The sequence below is a fragment of the Nansenia antarctica genome (genome assembly GCF_963989245.1).
Source record: "Nansenia antarctica genome assembly, chromosome: 5".
Lineage (NCBI taxonomy): Eukaryota > Metazoa > Chordata > Actinopteri > Argentiniformes > Microstomatidae > Nansenia > Nansenia antarctica.
In genome coordinates, this window is record NC_137690.1 from 8,935,464 (window position 1) to 8,954,398 (window position 18,935).

Here is an 18,935-nt window from a genome sequence, read left to right on the forward strand (position 1 = left end):
TAATCAGGGGGCCTGGATTTGGCATTGATCAGGGGGATTGGACTTTGATAGTTTGTTTTGGTACCGAAGCTGGCCCCCATATTTGCTCTGTGTATTGATTATTCTAATAGAATCCAAGGCAGCACAGTCCAAATTGAAGTCAACACTTCATACTTCATTACAATGGTAAGATTACAACCATGCACATGTTACTAATCCATTGCTTTATTGTCTTTCACTCATGATCATCAAGAACATCAAATATTTAAAATGTTTAACACAGAAACATTACACAAAAATACAATGTCTTATTAACATTAGTCAAAATAGCAGCTTTATACTGTCTGTTAATGTAGGGAAAACACCTAGGGTTGTACAGCACATGACTTAAGACTTTGCAATACTCAACGATGTAAACATATACTAACAATAATAGATTGAACAAAAAACTATATCTAACATATATTATATGACAAATATAGAGAAGAAGTAGAGCAAACAAGATGAATGAATACTTTAAGTATAAATAAAGTAGTTTATCTCATTCTGTGAAATTATTAGTTGTTTTTTAGCACCACTGTTTAGTTCCAATTGACTCTTTATTGAGAAGTCAAACAGCTTGGTCTTTCCCTGTGAAAAGAAACCAATACCAGTAAGTGTTTGTAATTGTATAGAGAAGGGAATACATCCCTCTTCCATTCGGATCTTCTGTTTCGTCACAAATCTGATCCTAGCATACATACCCATGAGCCTCTGCGTTTCCTTGGTTACATCCTCGTACACAGAAGCCAACAAGTGTTCTTTCGACTCCAACCCATCCAAAAAGACTGATAAGAGAGACAGAGAATTAGTGGGTGGATACCAAATCTGGACATTAGACTTAAAGATTAGACTAGGGTTAAACGGCAATAGCATGTTAAGAGCATATCTGGAGGATAATCAATTTGAATTGACAGACTCACCGATTCCTGATACCATGCCCTCCATCTCCTGCCTGTTTTTCAGATACATTGGCCATACATGTCCATCGAAGTACCCGGGCGGATCTGGGGGGGTGTACACCCTCGAGCTGTCAATCACAGGAAAGATGGGCCAGACTTCAGTGGGTAATTTCTTTCCCTGGCTCTTTTTTTCATCAGTCATGGATAATACAACCCAATAATGAGATATACTGCATATGAACCAGTGGAGGCTTGTCTGTCAGGGGAGGCTGGTGAAGGTAGAAATTGGAGGACAGGCTCATTGTAATGCATGGAATGGAATAAGGAATAGGATCAAACACGTGTGTCCGATTTCTACCTCCACCAGCTTCCACTGAGAGCATAATCTATATCAATGGCGAATTATATTGAAGTATAAAACTTATCCCACCCTCTCCTCTCTTTGCAGACCTCATAGGGGATTTGAAGGAAGTATTTCTTGTTGATTAAGTCGTTCAAGGGCCTGTCAGCAGAATGTGAAAAACAATGTTTAAGAAAAAGTGACTCTAACCACATAATGATTATTATGATTACTATTATTAACAACAATAATTTAAAAAACACTTTTCATTATATAAGAATAATCTTAGAATAGAATAAAATAAAAGATTAAATGTTTAAAAGAATTTTGTTATATATATATAGAGAGTGCAAAATAACAGCATCTGCACACTCAAACACCGTGCAAAAACATTGTTTATTGCGAGTTTTCGGTCATCAACCTTCTTCAGGCATAAAGCAGACAAGTGAACGCAGTGGTATAAAGGGTTCAAACAACATCACTTGATTTAGCCAATGCACAACACCTGTGTCCAAAAGTTCACCTAGTGGCTAGGCATCAAGGGAATTGTAGTCTTAGATTTAGTGGACTACAAAAACCATAAGTGTTCATGAGACAGGAAACACAAAAATCTAATATTTACAATATACATAGCAGAACTAGCAGAACAAAACTCAAAAACTATAGAGAAATGCTACAAACATGCAGACATCAGGCAGTAGCCATCATATAGCATAGAACATATACATCTAAAGTAATGTATTCATAGCACATCAATACTCATGTCAAAATCCTCCTTTAGACCTAAGGGTTGTAGACTTTCTAGGCCTGTTATGGATCCAAAAAAGCTCTCTCTGGCATAACCTCCTGTCAACATCACCCCTTCTTTGAACCCTTGAACCCGTGCGGATGGTGTTATTTTGCACTCTATTCATACTCTTTAGTTCCAGCTCCTCAGTAAAGTCTGATCACGGATGAGCGGTGGTATTTTCACTTTTTATATATAGGCCTATATAAAACTATATCATAAAAGCAGTCATTTAGGTCTAGGAGGAAGGGTAGGCCTGCAGATAAAGATGTGTCATACTATACATATAGGCTACTATAAGAAGAAGAACATATGAACAGTGGCTTTATATCATTCTATATTACAGAGAGAGGGGGAGAGCGTAAAAGACAGATAAGTAGAGATCTGTTTTCTTACCCGTAGTTGAAGATCAGGAAGCCCTCGACAATGAGCACAAACACCTCTCCTTGGTCTTCTGACGTGGAGGAGTGCTCTGTGTTCAGACCTTGCAACCCCAAGAATGAAGCAGGATTCCTCTGCCATGATTCAATCTTGCTCATCATTCTGTCCATGTGGAGCGCTTCAAGAACTATGGTAGAGAATCACACAGACTTTATTTAGAAATTTGACTGAATCATCACTGAGGGGCTGTACATAAGACAACATTATGTAAGAGTCATATGAATATAACAGTCCTTTACAAATGAGAAATGAATTATTAAAGTTACTGTATGACCCTATATGAATTTGATAGATTGGTGCAAGTCCGTTACAACTCTGTCTATATCTCATTCTAATGCTTTTTCGTCTGTAACCTAGGTTAGACTTATGTGTTATATAAGGTCACATTCTCTTCCTGAATATATTTGTTGAATGGTTGTATATTGCTAATTAAATCATAGAAAATTAAAACAAACACTGCCCCTACCATCATACTGCTTAAACCCATTGTGGTCCACAGGTACCACATGGTCATCCTAAAATATGAGAGAGAGAGAGAGAGAGAGAGAGAGAGAGAGAGAGAGAGAGAGAGAGAGAGAGAGAGAGAGAGAGAGAGAGAGAGAGAGAGAGAGAGAGAGAGAGAGAGAGAGAGAGAGAGAGAGAGAGAGAGAGAGACTATTATTATTAATGAGACTATTATTTATCCCTTAGGTAAGTGACAGTCAAGAGAGGACAACATGAAGACCATTGAGCAGATGTGGAACGAGGGGATAGTGGGAGAGAGTGGCGTGTGGATGACCTTAAAGAAAGCATCCTGGGCTATGACGCAGCTGTTGCGGACCCGCCGCTGGAGACCCCTGGAGAGGGTGGACTTCCCTCCATTGGTCAGTCTGTGTACATGACACACGTTTCATTGGTTGTCTTGATATAACATGGTGTTTTTGTTAAATTAGTATAGTACGTTTGTAGCCTATGTTCGTTGTAAGTATGATGCAAGTATAACCTTCTTATCATCGTATCTAGCTAACAAATAATTGCAATAAATAATAGTCAAATGAGTGATATAGTGAGATGTGCCAAAGAGTACTCTACTGCTGAATCCAGCTCATGGTAGTAACCTCTAGAATCTAGATTGTAGTGTCACGTGTATGCAATAAATATAGCTAACAAGGTTAGTTTCACAATACTGATGTCAAGGAGGCACGTACCCGCCTATTCCAATAATCAGTCTCCGCATGTCCTAAACTGGTTTAATCGCAGTGAATGGTGCCCGCCTCTACAGCTGCTGACAGTTACGAAGCTAAATTTGCCCAGACAGTATAATGCAGAACATTACCGGTAGCTATGTTCTATAACTTTTATGATGACAGTCGGTGCGTGCGTCCATCTCTCTGATATGTTCCGCTTTCCCTCACGGCGCTGGGCGGGCGGCCAATAAGACATCAGAAACGACCTCGGCGTCTTGTGATTCGCTGCCTCGCGTTGCTACGTCAACATTTCGTGACGTTAGAATTATAAGGTTCTATCTCCATTTTTGTCAAAATTGAGTTTTTTACATAATCTGATCCATTAGGTGTTTATTAATGCCTGTGTGGTGTTATTTTAAAAATGTTGACATTTTTTGGTTAGTAATTAATAAAATATAAAGGTTCGATCTCACAAAACATAATGGAATGTAACAACTTTGACGCTCAAATATCTCTGAACTGCCCTAAACGGAGATAGATAGATAGATCATTCTAAACTGTTATGTAGGTGCGCTTGATTTAAGTCATTATTCCATAATGCTAAATCGATTATTGATACAAATCGTTAGAACACTTTTTGGGGGCAAAGTCCTGTTTTAATCACTCCTTCGATTATTGATAAGGAAAGACCCTTTAGCCTACCCCAGGCTGATGATAACTGCTTTGTGCCAGTGTCTTTAAATGGTTTGTAGGCAGCTATGAAAGGTTATGATGGATAGCCTACAACATTTTCTAAACACGTTTTTTTTTTTACTGATCTTCAGTACAGTCAAGCATACATCGTATACATAATTCTACCCTAGGGCCATTCAGGCCCAGCAAAGACTTAGGTTCTAGGCCCTGGACAATCTAGACAATTTGATGGCAGCTACTAGATTGTAATCAAGTGCAATACTGAAATACAACTGTGAACATTTCAAACCTGCAAACTGCGACACTTTAAATGAATGTGCAATAATACTATGTGCAATATGACAACCCTTGGCTTGTGTACATAAGGTTCAGATACAGGAAACAGTTAGGATATTTATAGCATAGCATAGAGTACAGCACCGTGTTTTATTTGTATAGTATAGTAGTATAGTATAGTGGATAGTGTATATAGCCTTTATTTATGTAAACCAGCTCTTTTCCCTTCTTGTTTTTAGTATTTTTTTCCTAGCACCAGGGGAGCCCCCCCCTCCTAAATTTCGTTGTATGGTACCTGTAGTGTACTATATTAATGACAATAAAGACCATTCATTCATTCATTCATTCATTCATACATACATATTTAGGTCCATATTTCTGCCTGACTGATGGTGCGTCTATTATCTGTGGCGCGGACATGCGCAGTACGACTTTTCCGCCTAGCTGGGGTGTGCAGGGTACTTCCTCGTTGGAAGTGAGAAAGGCACCGTAGCTCAACTGCTAAGCGACTGTCTGTCTCCATTGAGCATAAAACAAGGTTTTAGACAGACACACAGACGCATTATTTTATATCCTTCACAATGTCCAAGCCTCCTCCTAAGCCGGCCAAGCCAGGTACGTGTTTGAGTTGAATTACTTGACAGCTTTCTAAGTTATTTGAACGAAACTAAGCTAAGCTTCAGGCTACCTGGGGAATGGGGCGTGTGGGTGTCTGGCTAGGCCCCCTAGGTTCTCCTTGAAGAACTTTACATTGAGATGTTTGAATGGTTTGTCAGTGTCTGTCTGGTCACATCCACAGCCAAGGTTCATGTCACCTGCTCGTGTTGTATTGGGTTACATGATCATGGGTACAATGGATTGAAGAAGAGATCCAACTCGTGTGGCTTAAATTTACCAAAGCTAACCTTACTTACTTCCCCATTTCCTACACAGTTTCCTAACTAACTTTCTATCTCATGCATCAAGTGCTACGTGAGAGATTTGAGTTGTCAGCGTTTTTGCATGTTTGATTTGATCATATATGCATGCAAAAGCTATATCGTGACGTTAGAATTATAAGGTTCTATCTCCATTTTTGTCAAAATTGAGTTTTTTGACATAATCTGATCCATTAGGTGTTTATTAATGCCTGTGTGGTGTTATTTTTTTAAATGTTGACATTTTTGAGTTAGTAATTCATAAAACACAAAGGTTCCATCTCACCAAACATGATGGAATGTAAAAACTTTGACGCTCAATATCTCTGAACTGCCCTAAACGGAGATAGAACCTTATAATTCTAAGCTCACGATATGTGTGATGATCATTAAGCCTTCTTTTGCTTATTAGCAATGAGGTTCTGAATTCTACCTGTTGCAAATCTGACTTGCCACAGTACAGGACAGGCAGGGTGTGGTGTGATGGGATGTAGAATGCATTAGACAAATTCTTCACAAGTCAAGAGTCAGATGAGTTAATAGATCTGCGTTGCTGATCATGCCCAGTTTGCAAGATTACTGTGCTGTAATTAAACAGTTTTGCCAGCCTATGTTCTTGTTTTGTTTACATGGAAAACACAACAACGCACACAGAGGGAGCAAATTGATCTCTTTGTTGTAGTGAGCCCTCTACCTTTTATAAGTAACTAGTAGTAGTATCTACCTGTCACGTTTTGATATCTGACTCACTTTCTGAGAAAAGAAGGCTGACATCACTGGTCGGTCCAATATGTTGTCAGACATTTTTGTTCTGATCCAGCTCCGCCGCAGTGAAAGACCCCCACCCCAGCCCTCCTGATTGATGTCTACCTTTGTGTTTTTCCTGAGCATAAGCCAGGAATTAAACAACCCTGAAATACAGAGCCACACGAGCCTGTGCTTGCCCAAAGCTGCATCGAGCTTACTCGCTCACACACTCACACACACAATGTGGAATGGGGGCTCGCCATACATGGTAGAACAGTCATTCAAAGACGTCCCTAAGACGTCCCATTTTAAATTTCGTTGTACCTGTTACAATGACAATAAAGATCATTCATTCATCTAAAACGTTGTCAGTAAGTGGTCTCGAGAACTGTAGTGAAACCGCTAATGCACTGACTAGTCTTCTTTAGGCACAGTGAGGTGCTGAGTGAAGCTAGACGCAGTGAGTCTGAGTGAAGCTAGGCGCAGTGAGTCTGAGTGAAGCTAGGTGCAGTGGGTCTGAGTGAAGCTAGGCGCAGTGAGGCGTTGAGTAGTGGGGGCGGGCTAGTCAATACAAGCCTCAGTTCAGTGTTCCTTAGGGGCAGGACGGGGCCTGTAGACTCACTCACTCACTGCTCAACAGAGCTGGGGTTGTCTGCTCAGCTGCAGTCTCCCCCTGAAACTGGCACAGTGTGTCGCTGTGTTTACTGTATGTAGGCTATACGTGTACAGGGTAAACTGAGTGTTAAATGGCGGATTTGACCCCATGTGTATCCACCACCACGATGCAGCTGCATCATAGCTATTGAAATGCAGTCTGTGTTACTTTAGGAAAGATAAATCTCTGGACTCAAATGGGCAGTTTTGAACGCAAGGACTGATCAGGGCATTCAAAGTGAGAACTTGACTCAGAGATTTTTTTGTGAATGAGTTGAACTATTGACTAATACAACTAAAGCAACAACAACAACTACTACTGGGTTACCGGGTAAAATTCCGCTTCAAAGCTCACCATCATCCGTCATGACCCAGTGTCCATGAACTAGTTTAGCTTTCAACGCCATTCTATTGTTACATTCCACCAGAGAAATAGAGGCCAGGCTGCTCAGTGTCTTTCCCCCCTGGCCTGCACTGTGGTAGCCGTAGGGTGCAAGGAAGAGGCACCACCATCTGCTCTCTGTTCATGATGGATGGATGGTTGGAGCAAATCTGGGCTGCGGAGTTATGTGTTTGACAATCTGAGCTGTACGCAGTCACCATTGTGTAAGTAAGGTATTGTTTTACTACAACACATCACGTCTTGTCTCTCTTGTCTTCTCATAGGCCAGGTCAAAGTGTTCCGAGCCATGTTCACCTTTGACCCAAGAACGGTGAGTGCGGTTTTGTGGTTGTTTCAGTTTCTTCCTGGCCTGGCCCGGCCCCGGAAAGATTGACTTTATACCGTATATATACGTCGTTAACAGACGATGAGAATCATCAAAGTTGACTAAAGCATACCATACACGTCTCTAAGGGCCGGATGACGTTAGACCGCCCCCAAACAGATTGAAATGAAAGTTGGTGTGTTATTGTTTTGTTTTTCAGCCGGATGAGCTCTACTTTGAAGAGGGAGACATCCTGTACATCTCTGACACAGTGAGTGGCTGTCACCAGTCCTTTTAGCCTGTCTGCCTCCTATCCTCTCCTTTCTTTCTTTCCTTCCATCTATTCATAACTCCGGTTTCCTCCCTCCATCTCTGTTGCCCTGTCTCTAATGTGACCCGTGTTCAGTCTCTCTCTCTCCAGCCGTTCCTTTCTGCCTTTCATTTTCTCCTTCTGTCTTTCCCTCACTTTCTTTTGCCGTTTCTCTTTTCTCTGTCTTGTCTTTTTTCTTTTATGTCAGAGTGAAACTGACGCAAGAATGCTGCATTGCCATTGGCTCTCACTGCCTGTCTGTCATCCTTAGAGTGACAGTAATTGGTGGAAGGGGACCTGCAAGGGACGGACTGGCCTCATACCAAGCAATTATGGTGAGTGAACAAACCCTTACAGGGTCAGTAGGTATGAAGATGGTGTGTTGGAGAATTGTTTTTGGAGGAGAGTTCCTCATGAAACGTCATTGCAATTGGATTCCCCTTCAGGGGTTGAAAGAGTAATGTCTAATCTAATCATTCAATTAACTCAGTTATGATTCTGAAATATATTCGATATGTTACCACAGCCCTCTGTAGGCTCTCCTTACATCCACAGAAGTATGGCACAGTGTTGAAATGAGTTCTTATTCTCTGATTTCCCCAACCCACAGTTGCTGAGCAGGCGGAGTCCATAGACAACCCCATGCACGAGGCAGCGAAACGAGGTGAGAAACTGTCAGCCTTCGGCAGCCCCCTGTCCCACCCCCCTTACAAGGAACAAAGACACGTCCAACTAGTTGTACACATGACAATATATTTATATTGCCCATTAATTGAAAGTGTGGGTGTGCGTGCGTGCGTGGGTGTGCGTGTGCAGGTAATCTGAGCTGGCTGAGGGAGTGTCTGGAGAACAAGGTGGGAATCAACGGACTGGATAAAGCTGGGAGTACTGCCCTCTACTGGGGGTGCCACGGAGGACACAAAGGTAAATCATCGAGACACAGATAGGGCTTACACACCGGCAGTTCCGAACGCCGGTTCGCATTCGCGTGCCGAAACCTCAGAACGTTGGCGCTGTCTGGCGAACGATACACTGGTATGAACGCGGGCTCGTTCGTCAGACAGCGCCAACGTTCGGAGGTTTCGGCACGCGAACGCGAACCGGCGTTCGGAACTGCCGGTGTGAAAGAGGCCACAGACACTCTCTGTCTCTCTCTCTCAAGGTTCAAGGGTACTTTATTTGTCACATACACAGAAATACAAAGTAAAACATGCAGTGAAATGAAATGGGACTAGACACTCAACACTGTACACTGTGCCAGAGAAGAAAAAGACAATAGTAACAATAAAAAGACATAAGAAACATAAAGTGCTGAACATAAAGTGCTGTGCAGTAGCAACAGTATCCTGCGCTAAATAAAAAGACACATTTTTAAAAAGCCACTATTTCTCTCTCTCTCTCTCTCTCTCTCTCTCTCTCTCTCTCTCTCTCTCTCTCTCTCTCAGTGAGATATGTGTGTTTTTTCTTTGTGACAGATGTGGTGGAGATGTTGCTGGGGCAAGCGAACGTGGAGCTGAATCAACAGGTCAGAGTTGTTTTACTCATCAGTCGGTTATCATCTCGTTCTCAGTGGAAAGTTACAGTATACAGCTGATGAGTGTGTCTCCGTGATGGGTGGTGATAAACACACACACACACACACACACACACACACACACACACACACACAGATATACAATGTCCTTAGTAGAGGGGCTGATGGGTTCGACGTTGGTTTCTAAAGCTGACTGTACTGATAATGATGAGATTAAGGGAGTGATTCATATAGGTCTCTAATGTTGTATTTACGGTAGTTGTGATTGGTTCTTTATGTGATGGTTCATAGCATGTTACATGTTGATGATGAGGATGAGGATGAGGATGATGAGGATGGGTGAGGTGTTTGATTGACGAGATGCTCTTGTTACAGAATAAACTGGGAGACACAGCTCTTCATGCTGCGGCCTGGAAGGGATACTCAGACATTGTGGAGATGTTACTGAATAAGAGTGAGTTCAACCACTTCTATTTCATCTTTTTCACACTTTCTGTACTTTGGTGAATGTGTTTATTTTATTGGTATTCATTTTTCTCCAGATGCCAGGTTAGATATACTGAACAATGAGAAGAAGCTGGCTCTGGAGATGGCCACTAACGCCCAGTGTGCCTCACTCATCAAGAGGAAACAAGGAGGCAGTGAGTCATTTACAACAGCAGGGGGCAGCATTGTACCACTATTAGGCTTTTATGACAGGCAACACATACGAACATCTTATTCATGAAAATACTATAGTTTAGATACATTTCATTGTTGTGTTTAGCCTCTATTTGTTGTATAATTAATGATTTAATATAAGAAATTAAATAAAAAAGATTACCTGGCTAATAAGCTTGTCCAAGAAACTGCTATAGTTACAATGCTAAAGTGGGTAGTGGTGGTCTAGTGTGGATAGTGAGTTGGACTTGTGATCGGAAGGTTGTGAGTTCAAATCCCGCCTGAAGCCACACCACTGCTAGTGTTCCCTTGGGTAAGGCACTTAGCCCTCAGTTACTCCAGGGGTTAGGGTTAGTCCCTGTAATTCGTAATTGTAAGTCGCTTTGGATAAAAGCGTCTGCTAAATGGCAAAATTATTATTAATTAAATTAAAGTGATGCCAAAACTAGTGACTGGAGGAGGAGATTAGCCGTGTTTGTGTGTGAGGCCAAATCATTATGTGTTGTTCACATTGTAGAAGCAAATCATACTATGCCACAAACCTGTCTCCTAGTCTCCTAACTCCTTCTCATCTTTGTACGTCTCTGTCAGACATCACACGGACACACAGCAATGCTGAGGAGTACCTCGATGATGAAGACTCTGACTGAAGCCCCCCCTTTGCTCTGGAGAATATCATGCCTGTCTTAAGGTTGGGGGGGAGGGGGGAGAAGGGGTTGGCTGGCTGGTAGTTTGGTTGGTTGGTTGGTTAGGTACATTCCAAGTTTTCCCTCCATTTTTCCGTTCTCAAAACATCTGTTGAATATTAAGAAAAAAGTGTGCTTCTAAAACTAATATATTGATATATTGAGAATATCTCAGTGGAGAATGGGATCAATGTACTATTTTAGGCCTGGGGAGAATAACAGAGTTTAAGTACAGGAAGCGCTATCTTCATCTGTCATGAAGACGTTTGGTATAGTACTAATGAGCCTATTCGATGAATTAACAAATAAAATATTCTCTGCAATCGATCTATATAAATACATGCTTCACACTGTGTGCAACTCCATAGAGCCTTTAAAAAAAGCCTTCATAAGGTATGTTGTGAAGCATTCAGGAACCACTGCATGATATGAACTGAGACCCTTCAGGTGTTGTTGATCGTTCTGTTTTTGATGGTATAGTGTCACATGTCATGTAGTGAGAATGAATGCCTATAGAGGGGCATGCCTGTAGAGGTCCTTACTGTGTCCCAATTCACCACTCTCCTCCCTGCAAGTGTGCACTTGTGAACTCCCCTACAAATATGGATTTATAGCACTGGTTACATCTTTGAATGCATGTGAGGGGGAATGCACAAGTGCACACTTTCAGTACAAGAGTGGAGAATTGGGAGGCAGGGGCCTGTATACGACTCAAAGGGTCTCATGGAGTGACACTACAGATGATTCTGTTTCTCTTCATAGGTGTTGCTCTATATCACAGAACTGCTGCTTATTGGTTAACTGATTTATGTGTTCTACAAGTGCCTTATATGGAGTGGAAGAGGACAGATAAGACAAGCCCCATTGAGAAGGGTGTCTGTGTCTGTGTGTGTGTGTGTGTGTGTGTGTGTGTGTGTGTGTGTGTCTGCGTGTGTGATTTATGGTTTCATCTCATTGGCATTTTGCCTATTTTCTTGCTTTTTTTTCTCGTTTCTTTTCTATCTAAAAAATATGCAATAAATGGGTCCTATCTTATGATTTGTCCCGTTCTTGTTGGCGGGAAAATGCCCAGAGATACCACAGACTTCACATTGATTTGTTCCTGTCAAACCTTCAACCGGCCGACATAGGAATAGGACTCTGTATGTAATCAGCAATGCGCTACTGATCCTATTTTTTATAATAATAATAATAATACATTAGACGTTTATAGCGCTTTTCTAGACACTCAAAGACGCTTTACAAACTGAAGATCGAGTAGTAATCATAAAAAGACACAAAAAGGTTAAGGTTGTGCTGGGGACACATGGGAAGGGGAGGGGGAGAGGGTTAACTGGTGAAGGCAAGCTTGAAGAGGTGGGTTTTGAGGGCCTGTTTAAATGATGGGAGGGCATTTGATGTGTGAATCCATTCCCTCGGCTTAGTAATTCGTTCCCTCGGTTTAGTAATTCGTTCCCTCGGTTTAGTAATTTGTTATGGTTAGGGTTAGAATCCTTGCGATCGTTCTGGCTCGTAGGGCCTAACCCTAACGAATTACTAAACCGAGGGAACGAATTACTAAACCGAGGGAACGGATTCACACATCAAAAAAAAATTGCTACCATGTGACCCCAGGGGGGCTCCGTAGGAGGGTGTTGGCCTTTGTGTAGTTCATATAGGCACTAAACAGATGTATGCTGGGTAATGTAGTTTGTGAAGAAGGAATGAATAGCTAACAGCTATTTTGCATGGTTGAAAACCATTCCTATGTGCAGTAGATTAGATTCAACTTTATTGTCATTGCAGAGTACAAGTACTAGACTAGATTAATTAGGGTAGTATGTGGGGAGGGGACGGATAACAAACACACAAACACATGACAGGATGAAAATAAGCAATAAGACGAGTAGAGGGAGAGATTTGCGTTAATGGTGTTATTGGGCATTAGTGTAATCCTAGCATTTACACTTGAATATATACAATTCATTGTGCTAAGGATCGAGTTCTTGTCGACTGTTGCACTAGGCATGTTTTCAATTCTAATGTTGCAAGAATTACAATTAGACTTGCATGTCAACAGTGGCAGTACAGTCACTCAGCTGTGAAGTTTTGAAATCAATCCCCTTGCAGAGATGTCTAAACAGTCATTATAGCGTGTGAGCTATGTTTGTGAGTAAACAGGTTCCTAGGTTTGTATTGATGCATTACACACAATCTCACTTTTTATCACATACAGACCAATGAGCTTCACAAACGCTAATGCTCTATTCAGCTGTTGTTGCCAATCTTCCTCAAGGTTTGACGTGTTGTGCATTCTGAGATGTGCATTCTGCTCACCACCATTGTACAGAGTGGTTATCTGAGTTACCACAGCCTTTCTGTCAGCTCCAACCAATCTGGCCATTCTCTGTTGACCTCTCTCATCAACCAGGCGTTTCTGACCACAGAACTGCCGCCCTGGGTGGTTTTTCTTTATTGTACCATTCTGAGTCAGCTCTAGAGACTGTTGTGTGTGAAACTCCCAGGAGACCAACAGTTTTAGAAACACTCAAACCAGCCTGTCTGGCACCAACAATCATGCGATGGTCAAAATCGCTGAGATCACATCTTTTTTCTCCCCATTCTGATTGGTTGATGTGAACATTACCTGCCTGCAGGATTTCATGTATTGCCCTGCTGCCACACTATTGGCTGATTTGATAATTGGATGAGTGAGCAGGTGTACAGGTGTACAGGTGTTCCTAGTGAAGTGTTCAGTGAGTGTGTTTGCTAAGCTGTCTGCTAAAGCCTGGTACACATATAAGGATTTTCTCAATCTTAACCGATTTTTTTGTCTGAGAGAGATATGAAGATGACACACATGAAGATAACAAATCATGGATTGAACAGTTTTGATCGTATTGTGTGTGGTGTGCGCCGATATTCCCAATACAGCACCCCACATACATAAAGATCTGTCGTTACGACAGTCTCTAGACCTGGGGGTCTTCAACCTTTTTCAACCCAAGGACCCCTTGGATGAGAGACAAACAGAACAGGGACCCCCACATGTAATATATATATAAATAATTATAATTTTGTCATTTAGCAGAAGCCTATAATAACTTTTATATTTACTTCATTCACCTTTTATTTCACCATATTAACCTATTTATATACTGGATTATTAGCCTATATGTGTTTATGATTGATAAAACGTTCATGCATAATTATGATTGGTTATTATTATTATTATTATTATTGTTTTTGTTGTTGTTGTTGTTGTTGTTCTTGATGAGGCTTATCTTTTCTATTATTATTATTTTTCAACAATGAAACTTTTAGCTTCAGGAAGCAAGGTATGCCTACCTCCTGGGTGGAGGTTGTCAGGCAGAGCATCATGTCATCCTCAGGCTGCAGTCTGGAACTGTATTTGCTCTTCAGGTAGGTGAGCGAGGAGAATCCTCTTTCACAAAGATAAGTTGTTGCAAAAGGCAAGATGCTCACCATGGCCTTTGCTGTCAGTTGGGGGAAGTATTTCTGGCAATGGATCCAGAACTGGGTGAGAGGCTGTGACTCGTACACATTCTTGTGTGTACTGTCTGTGGTTAGCATCTGTGGTTAACATGATATGTTATATGCATACATTTCACTGCAATTTCAATTTCACAAATGGACCCCTGCTGATGCATTATTGGATCTGTGTTAAGCTCAAAGTCAAAACCAACTCTATGTTACATTACAGTTATTATCTAGGTAGGACATAAGCATTTTCAGGTTGGAACAAGGGCACAGTGTACTGAAGTTGACTGTTAAGATCGCAACAAAAATAATGTTATAGCCATAACATGTATAACCACAAGATGTCCTTAAAGATCACGTGATTTGAAGCCCTATTTTATGCTGCAGAGAGTGCCATCCATCAGTGACGCCATCTCTGACTGATTGGAGTTCAAAAACAATACATGGGGCATGACTCGCATGAGACATGACATGATACATCATAATAATAATTATTATTATAATTATAATAATTATAATTATAATTAATTATTATAAATAATTATAATTATAATAATTACTTAATTTCGAAGAAAAACTAATAGGTAGATTGATCCAATCAAAACAAGACAACCGAGTAACAGCCGTTAATGAAGTTTACTTTTGAAAATCCAATTCATGGTCCAATGGTAAAAGAGAAAATATTGATTGATGGGACTGAAAAATGTATTTGTACGAAATATAGCCAATTGGGTTAAAAGGGGGCGGGTTCTTTGACGCACCTATATATATATATACGTGTGAGCAGCCGTTATATTTGACATTTGGCCATTATTCATCGCGAGTAACAAAGCCAGTGAAACAGGATTGTGTAAATTAGCTAGCTAGCAATAGGCATTATTCACAAACTAAAAAAACTTATTTCTGTCACACAGTTACTACTTTGAATCCTCATCAACATGGTAAGTTTTACTAGTTAGCTAAGGAGTACATTGTCTTGTGGTTTTCAAAGTAGGTAAGCTAGCTAGCCGGCTAGTAAGCAAGTCCAGTTTAGCTAGCTACTAGCCAGACGTTGTCTTAACGAAGTAAATCTTTCTGTGGCAAATGAACGACATTGAATGCGAGATTGTGGTGTCTCAAAATCGATCTGGATTTTTTCTCCGTCTAGCGTGAGTGCATCTCCATCCATGTCGGCCAGGCCGGAGTGCAGATCGGGAACGCCTGCTGGGAGCTGTACTGCCTGGAGCATGGGATCCAGCCCGACGGACAGATGCCGAGTGACAAAACCATCGGCGGGGGGGACGACTCCTTCAACACCTTCTTCAGCGAGACAGGGGCCGGGAAACACGTCCCTCGGACTGTGTTTGTGGATCTGGAACCAACTGTCGTTGGTATGGTTGAACAATTATGCACTTATTCTCAGAATAGTGAATCTGAATCTGACAGAATCTGCAAAAAAATAATAATCGGTGAACTTGTTATGTCTAGTTCATGTGCATTGCAACCTAATGTTAATTAGTTACAGGTGATTTTTAGCTAGCGATAACAATGCTAAACTAATGATTAGCCAGCTAATGAGTCCTGGTATGTAATGTACCAATGAAATGTTAATGCGCGAGCACGCTGTGATGTGTCTGCAGACGAGGTCCGCACGGGGACGTACCGGCAGCTTTTCCACCCGGAGCAGCTGATCACCGGTAAGGAGGATGCCGCTAACAACTACGCCCGAGGCCACTACACCATCGGTAAAGAGATCGTGGACCTGGTGCTGGACAGAGTTCGCAAGCTGGTTAGTGTTGTCCTGGTTTATTAACAATTGATTGTGGTATTGCGCTTTAAACATGTTAAAGGCCTGATTCACAAACCCCCTCTGCCCTGTGATTTTACTGTCCCCAGTCGGACCAGTGCACCGGGCTGCAGGGCTTCCTCATCTTCCACAGCTTTGGCGGCGGAACTGGCTCAGGCTTTGCCTCTCTGCTCATGGAGAGGCTGTCAGTTGACTATGGCAAAAAATCTAAGCTGGAGTTTGCCATTTACCCTGCTCCTCTGGTATTGCAGTGCTTTGGGATCACCATTTCAGTAGATTATTTGATAAATTGCAGTAATTTATCATTTATTTATATTTCCTGAAATTAATATCATGATCCGTAAGTAAACATTTTTGGGGGAGTATCTCTTTGTAAAAGTTATTTTCTCTACTCCTTTTGTATGTGTTCAGATTTCCACAGCAGTGGTGGAGCCCTACAACTCCATCCTGACCACCCACACTACACTGGAGCACTCGGACTGCGCTTTCATGGTCGACAATGAAGCCACCTATGACATCTGCCGCCGCAACCTGGACATTGAGCGGCCGACCTACACCAACCTCAACCGCCTTATCGCCCAGATCGTCTCCTCCATCACTGCCTCACTGCGCTTCGATGGAGCGCTCAATGTGGACCTCACCGAGTTCCAGACCAACCTGGTGCCTTACCCCCGCATCCACTTCCCGCTGGTCACCTACGCGCCTGTAATCTCAGCTGAGAAGGCCTACCATGAGCAGCTCTCTGTGGCAGAGATCACCAACGCCTGCTTTGAGCCCGCCAACCAGATGGTGAAGTGTGACCCGCGCCATGGGAAGTACATGGCCTGTTGCATGCTGTACCGTGGGGATGTAGTTCCCAAGGATGTCAACGCCGCCATTGCTACCATCAAGACCAAACGCACCATTCAGTTTGTGGACTGGTGTCCTACAGGCTTCAAGGTAAACACCCATTTGAAGCTCATGATTACTGCACACTGATTTTTATTCTCCCAAAAAGTGTTTTGTGTGCAAATTAATCATGATGCCCACTTGAAATAAAACAAATAATTTTTGTATATTTATTTACTGCAGTTGATATGTCTTTTAACCATCACCTGAATTATTTTTGTCAAGTATGATTGTTGGTTTCTCAACTGCTTTCTTGTGCCCTTCCTGCAGGTGGGCATCAACTACCAGCCACCCACTGTGGTGCCAGGGGGAGACCTGGCCAAGGTGCAGAGGGCGGTGTGCATGCTTAGCAACACCACGGCCATCGCTGAAGCTTGGGCACGCCTTGATCACAAGTTTGACCTGATGTACGCCAAGCGTGCTTTTGTCCACTGGTATGTGGGCGAGGGCATGGAGGAGGGAGAGTTCTCAGAGGCCAGAGAGGACCTGGCAGCCCTGGAGAAGGACTATGAGGAGGTCGGAGTCGACTCTGTGGAGGGAGAAGCTGAGGAAGGGGACGAGTGACCCCACTCATTCAACACATTTTGCAGTGTTCTCTGCTGTTAATTATTAATAGGAGGTGGTGGCACCCTCTCAATGATATTTGGTCTTTTCTTTGATACTAACCTCTGAACTAAATCTGTTATTAAAGAAATAAATACAGTATAGCATGTCATGTTTATTTGCGTCCATGACATTTTTATTAAAATATTATTCACTTATTGTAAATCTTCCACACAGTGTTCTCTGCTGTTAATTATTAATAAAGTTCTGTTTTGTTCCCCCATATGTTATTTGTTATTTTTTATCACGTAAAAAGTTGATGTTAAGTAGGTATTCAGCTTGGAGTTTATACTTGAAAACGTAATATATTATGTATATATCATAGTGTAATGACCTGTTTCTGTGATGGTGACAAAGAGGATAGGCCACAGAATGAAGAAAAAATCTTTAAGGGCTTTTGAGTCTGGGATAGGCACTGACCATCCAGCTACAGAGGACCAACACACTGGTGACAGTTAAAAATGTTTTTATTGGTTAGCATTGAATGTGGGTAAATTAGTGAGCTCACATTTTTTTCTATAATTTATACATGAAGCAACTACCAAGGGGCTTGGATAATATCCCAATAGTTTTAACCCATTTCTTTATCTTAGAAAAATGAGCTGTGGCTGTTTTCATGTGTCCTTAATCAACAATGATAAGGATATAAGGCAAACCTCTGGTTATAGGAGGGGCAGGGGTAGAGGTGCATGATTTAAGGATTATTTTGCTTAAAGAATACAAATGCCTATTAAACCAGGCCAGTTTTTACTTTTTACTGTCAAATTTAGTTGGAGGCACCTCAATCTTGCTCCCATTGTAGTGTGAGTGCTTTGTTCAGAGTCTGTTCTCTGAGATGTGCGGTCAGAAAACTTGCTCTCCGCCATCTAACCGACACAGACAAACATTTCAATCACCTACTTACCGGCAGGTAAGTCACAAACAGTCATATGTGACCAATCTCAATATCCTGTAGAGTACACAATCAAAAGGTAAACAAACACATTTCATATTAATATATTCTTACATATCTTACTCAATGATATTTGGTATTTTCTTTGATACTAACCTCTGAACTAAATCTGTTATTAAAGAAATAAATACAGTATAGCATGTCATGTTTATTTGCGTCAATGACATTTTATTAAAATATTGTTCACTTATTGTAAATCTTCCACACTATGCACTTTAGGTGCATAATGGTCATTTGTTCGAATGGTAATTTACATTCATGGTACATTCCTTCTCAAAGGAAATATCTTGCAAATTCCCTCAGCCACTGTTTCACCCACATAATAACCCTAGACTATTGTATTTATTTTACAAGCACAACAATGCAAACAAACAATTAGATACATTAT

General features: G+C 41.5%; 3 protein-coding genes across 6 annotated transcripts; 2 read left to right on the forward strand and 1 right to left on the reverse strand.

Annotated features, from left to right (window-relative positions):
• Positions 1-12: 12 nt before the first annotated feature.
• nmrk1 (nicotinamide riboside kinase 1) lies at positions 13-3,796 on the reverse strand. The gene is made up of 8 exons (XM_080530499.1): positions 3,676-3,796; positions 3,267-3,357; positions 2,955-3,003; positions 2,444-2,615; positions 1,351-1,422; positions 942-1,048; positions 723-806; positions 13-609 (listed from the first exon to the last, which is right to left on the reverse strand). The coding sequence occupies exons 1-8, from the start codon at positions 3,702-3,704 to the stop codon at positions 590-592; spliced, it is 624 nt and encodes a 207-aa protein (XP_080386625.1). The 5' UTR covers positions 3,705-3,796; the 3' UTR covers positions 13-589.
• ostf1 (osteoclast stimulating factor 1) lies at positions 3,220-11,858 on the forward strand. Of its 4 annotated transcripts, none has more exons than XM_080530496.1 (10): positions 3,220-3,351; positions 7,608-7,654; positions 7,869-7,919; positions 8,230-8,293; positions 8,569-8,622; positions 8,775-8,882; positions 9,434-9,483; positions 9,868-9,946; positions 10,035-10,133; positions 10,744-11,858. In XM_080530496.1, exons 2-10 carry the CDS (start codon positions 7,631-7,633, stop codon positions 10,800-10,802), a joined length of 588 nt encoding a protein of 195 aa, XP_080386622.1. In that variant the 5' UTR covers positions 3,220-3,351; positions 7,608-7,630; the 3' UTR covers positions 10,803-11,858. The 4 variants fall into 4 exon arrangements, with proteins under 4 accessions (XP_080386622.1, XP_080386621.1, XP_080386620.1 ...); XM_080530495.1 differs by lacking the exon at positions 3,220-3,351 and adding an exon at positions 3,682-3,805; XM_080530494.1 differs by lacking the exon at positions 3,220-3,351 and adding an exon at positions 5,123-5,238.
• Positions 11,859-15,552: 3,694 nt separating this feature from the next.
• Positions 15,553-17,794, forward strand: LOC308157212 (tubulin alpha chain, testis-specific-like). Its single transcript, XM_080530722.1, has 5 exons — positions 15,553-15,688; positions 15,938-16,086; positions 16,194-16,346; positions 16,516-17,043; positions 17,263-17,794. Exons 1-5 carry the CDS (start codon positions 15,568-15,570, stop codon positions 17,554-17,556), a joined length of 1,245 nt encoding a protein of 414 aa, XP_080386848.1. The 5' UTR covers positions 15,553-15,567; the 3' UTR covers positions 17,557-17,794.
• Positions 17,795-18,935: the final 1,141 nt, after the last annotated feature.

Excerpts from the sequence above, each read along its gene's own strand:
- ostf1 (XM_080530494.1), top strand. The coding sequence starts at position 5,205 with ATGTCCAAGCCTCCTCCTAAGCCGGCCAAGCCAG. Across the intron at positions 8,294-8,568 it reads CCTCATACCAAGCAATTATG|TTGCTGAGCAGGCGGAGTCC; the intron begins GTGAGTGAACAA and ends CCCAACCCACAG. Across the intron at positions 8,623-8,774 it reads GCACGAGGCAGCGAAACGAG|GTAATCTGAGCTGGCTGAGG; the intron begins GTGAGAAACTGT and ends GTGCGTGTGCAG.
- LOC308157212 (XM_080530722.1), top strand. The coding sequence starts at position 15,568 with ATGCCGAGTGACAAAACCATCGGCGGGGGGGACGACTCCTTCAACACC. Across the intron at positions 16,087-16,193 it reads TGGACAGAGTTCGCAAGCTG|TCGGACCAGTGCACCGGGCT; the intron begins GTTAGTGTTGTC and ends TACTGTCCCCAG. Across the intron at positions 17,044-17,262 it reads GGTGTCCTACAGGCTTCAAG|GTGGGCATCAACTACCAGCC; the intron begins GTAAACACCCAT and ends CCCTTCCTGCAG.
- nmrk1 (XM_080530499.1), bottom strand. The coding sequence starts at position 3,704 with ATGCGGAGACTGATTATTGGAATAGGCGG. Across the intron at positions 2,616-2,954 it reads TGGGTTTAAGCAGTATGATG|TTCTTGAAGCGCTCCACATG; the intron begins GTAGGGGCAGTG and ends TCTCTACCATAG. Across the intron at positions 1,049-1,350 it reads GTCTGCAAAGAGAGGAGAGG|CTCGAGGGTGTACACCCCCC; the intron begins GTGGGATAAGTT and ends TGTGATTGACAG.